Source organism: Dipodomys ordii, unplaced genomic scaffold (assembly GCF_000151885.1).
Source record: "Dipodomys ordii isolate 6190 unplaced genomic scaffold, Dord_2.0 Scaffold209, whole genome shotgun sequence".
NCBI lineage: Eukaryota > Metazoa > Chordata > Mammalia > Rodentia > Heteromyidae > Dipodomys > Dipodomys ordii.
The window spans coordinates 1,646,673-1,649,813 of NW_012267425.1; the positions used below are offsets into that span (position 1 = coordinate 1,646,673).

Below are 3,141 nucleotides of genomic sequence, written 5' to 3' on the forward strand. Positions count from 1 at the left end.
CTCAGCTCTTCAGCTCAAGACTAGCACTCTACCACTTGAGCCACAGCGCCACTTCCGGCTTTTTTCTTTTTGCTTATCTGGTGCTGAGGAATCGAACCCAGGGCCTCAGGCATGCAAGGCAAGCGCTCTACCACTGAGCCACCTTCCCAGCCCCAGATCCTTGTTTTTTCTATGTGTGGTGCTTGGGATGGAATCTAGGCCCTCATTCATACAAAGATGATTGCGCTACCACCAAGTTGCAGCCCAGTTCCTAAGCCATCCAGATTTTAGGGGCAGGTTTGGGCAGCTATCATGAAAAGGGGAGCAGCTCAGCCATCATCCCTCATGTTCTCATTGCTGGTGCTGTCACCTGGTGCCTCTGGGTCATAGTATGTCCCAGGCCTGAATCCTATTGTGCAGGGCTGCCCATCTGACTGCACCACGTGCTTTCCCAAAGGGCAGGCTCTGGAGCGGAAGGGTGGCTGCCACAAAAGGGCCTTTGGTTAACCAGGACCCAGTCATCTTGTCCACTATAAGTGTCAGCAGCAGAGCCAACTGGAAGGGGCAAGGGGAGAAGGCCGATCAGACACGCTTACCTGTCCCCAGACAAGCTCCCCAACGCCAACAAACAGGCACCAGAGCCACTGTTCTGTGGATAACGGGGAACAGCTGAAGGGCTTCCCGCCGAACTGGACGATGACGATCTGCAGGAGGAGGGGAATGGAGGTGTAGTGGCAGTGGACCACCAGCACAGCTCCTGCCTGCCCTCTGCCAGGCCTGCCTTCCAGACCCGCCTAGCCTCCTGGGAAGGCAGAGCCTCCCGATCAGAGTCATTGGATTACTGGTTCCCTTGGCAGATGAGCTAGTTGTTCCCTGAGAGACAGCTTGACTTTCCTTTTGGGGGCAAAACGCCTTATGTGTCAGCCTCCACCTCCCCTCACTCAAGCCCCATACTTAGCTGGATGGACCACATTTCAGCTCTGCAAATCAGATGATTTCTATACCCAACCTGCCTGCACATAGCAAACACCCTGTGCTGCTGACCTCAGACCATGCAGGTCATCTTGCCTTGCCTCCTGCCTCATTATCCTCCACTTTTGGAGGTGTCATAGTCCCAGGCCAGCAAGCTTTTCAAATGCAGACTGCCCAGTACATAGTTCATCTCTGCCCCCCCCCCACTCCCCGCCAGGTACCAAATAAACAAAGAAAGCCCCACAGTGAGCTTGAAAGGATCCCCAGCAACCAATCTTAAGATTCCTGGCCTGACCTCACTAAGAGTTGTTCTGGGGGAACCATCAAATCTTCCCACCATCTGCCTGCTGACCAGAACTTCTGTACAGCCCCCATAATATGGCATATCTCCCTTGGGATTTGTGAGTAATGAACTCTTTCAGTGGCAAGCATCTCTTTTTATTTGTGTGTGTGTGTGTGTGTGTGTGTGTGTGTGTGTGCAAATATTAAGGCTTGAACTCAGCCCAGGCACTGTCTGAGCATTTGTGTACAAGGCTAGTGCTCTACCACTTAAGCCACAACTCCACTTCCAGCTTTTTTGATGCTCAGTTGGAGATGAGAGTCTTATGGACTTTCCTGTCCAGGCTAGTGTTGAACCATGATCCTCAGAACTCAGCCTCTTGAGTAGGTAGGCTTACAAGTGTGAGCACGGGCACTGGCAATTAGCTCTCAATCCACTGGTCCTTACTATAGTCCATCGGAAAACACTATATATCAGAATACTCAGCCCTTCCTGGAGAGCTGGGCTGCCCAGCCTATCCATGTCATAGTGGCAGGCAGAGGATGGCATTCCACCCCTGAGCACAGCTGACATCTCCAACAGAACCTTTTAGAGTTACAACAGCCATACCGCAAGGAACTAGATGGTAAGAATGGGAATGGCAGACCCTGGCATGGTGAGGGGCAAGCAGGAAGGGCTACTTGTGACACCTGTAAAGAGAACACAGTTGTACAGGCACGTCCATCCCTCTGGAAGCCAGCAAGGAAGTTCAGCCATGTTTGGAGGGCGAAGACCATCTGCCCTGGAGTGCAGCAAGGGTGTGAGTTGGAGGAAAATCACGAATGGCACAACTGGCCAGTACCAGGGGAGCCCTAGGACGGAAGCCTGGGGCCTCAGCGTCTTGCAGGTAGCAGAGGCCGAGTATGGAGCCTCCCCTCTCACCTGAATTCCAAAGGTGCCCAGAACAATGGTGCAGAAGATGGGGTTGCTGAAGATGCCATCGAAGACATTCCTCTCACCGTGGATCTTGCGGGCGTTGATCTCATTGAAGAGCTGCATCATGACGAAGGTGTTGAAGATGATGGTGTAGTGCTCTGATGGCGGTGAGTGCAGAGGTGCATTCCGCCCGCTGTCGATGTCGAACAAGAGCTCCCCTGGAGGGAGGACACAGAAGGGGGGGAGGGAGGGCTGACGAGGGCCTTTAGCACATCATGGCCTGGGGTGCCTGGTGGGACACCCACAGTGAGGGGCCACGGAGAGGTAAGTGAGGGCCAAGGGAACCAAGCAGGCCTCTTCCTTTTTCATTTGCCATTTTGTCAAAAAGGACTATGTAGCCAGGTGCTGGTGGTTCATGTCTCTAATCCTAGCTACTGAGGAGGCTGAGATCTAAGGATCACGGTTCAAAGCCAGCCCGGATAGGAAAGTCCGAGAGGCCCTTATCTCCAATAAACCACTAGAAAACTGGAAGTGGTGCTGTGGCTCAAGCGGTAGGTAGAGCGCTTGCCTTGAGCTGAAGAGCTGAGGGACAGTGCCCAGGCCCAGAGTTCAAGCCCCACGACCGCCCCCTCCCAAAAGGACTATATAGGCAGGCATCAGCAGCTCCCACCTGTAATCCTAGCTACTTAAGAGGCTGAGACTTGAAGGATTACACTTTGAAGCCTAGCCCTGGCCATGAGATTCCATCTCCAAAAAGTAGCAAAATGCCAGGCTAAAGGCATGGCTCAAGTGGCAGAGTGCCAGCTGTGAATAACAAGCTGAGCTCAAGGACCAGAATTAACAAAACCCAAAACATCCAAAATCTGTGATGTCTCACTCTGTGGTTGGCAGGGATTATACATAATGTAAGCTAGTCATGGCCCAAGCGCACGGGGCACCAACAGTGTGCTGAAGACTTTGTGCACACAGCTGAAAAGTGTGTGTGTGTGTGTGTG

The 3,141-nt window shown here is 52.8% G+C and overlaps 1 protein-coding gene across 1 annotated transcript in view; it reads right to left on the minus strand.

The window, feature by feature from the left end:
• The window catches only part of Atp2b3 (ATPase, Ca++ transporting, plasma membrane 3), a 53,802-nt gene that overhangs the window by 20,416 nt on the left and 30,245 nt on the right, over positions 1-3,141 (minus strand). Inside the window, exons 16-17 of the mRNA XM_013035315.1 lie at positions 2,153-2,364; positions 576-683 (exon numbers count right to left, since the gene is read on the minus strand). Of these exons, the coding sequence (XP_012890769.1) occupies positions 576-683; positions 2,153-2,364 (320 nt within the window). The remainder of the gene's footprint in view (positions 1-575; positions 684-2,152; positions 2,365-3,141) is intronic.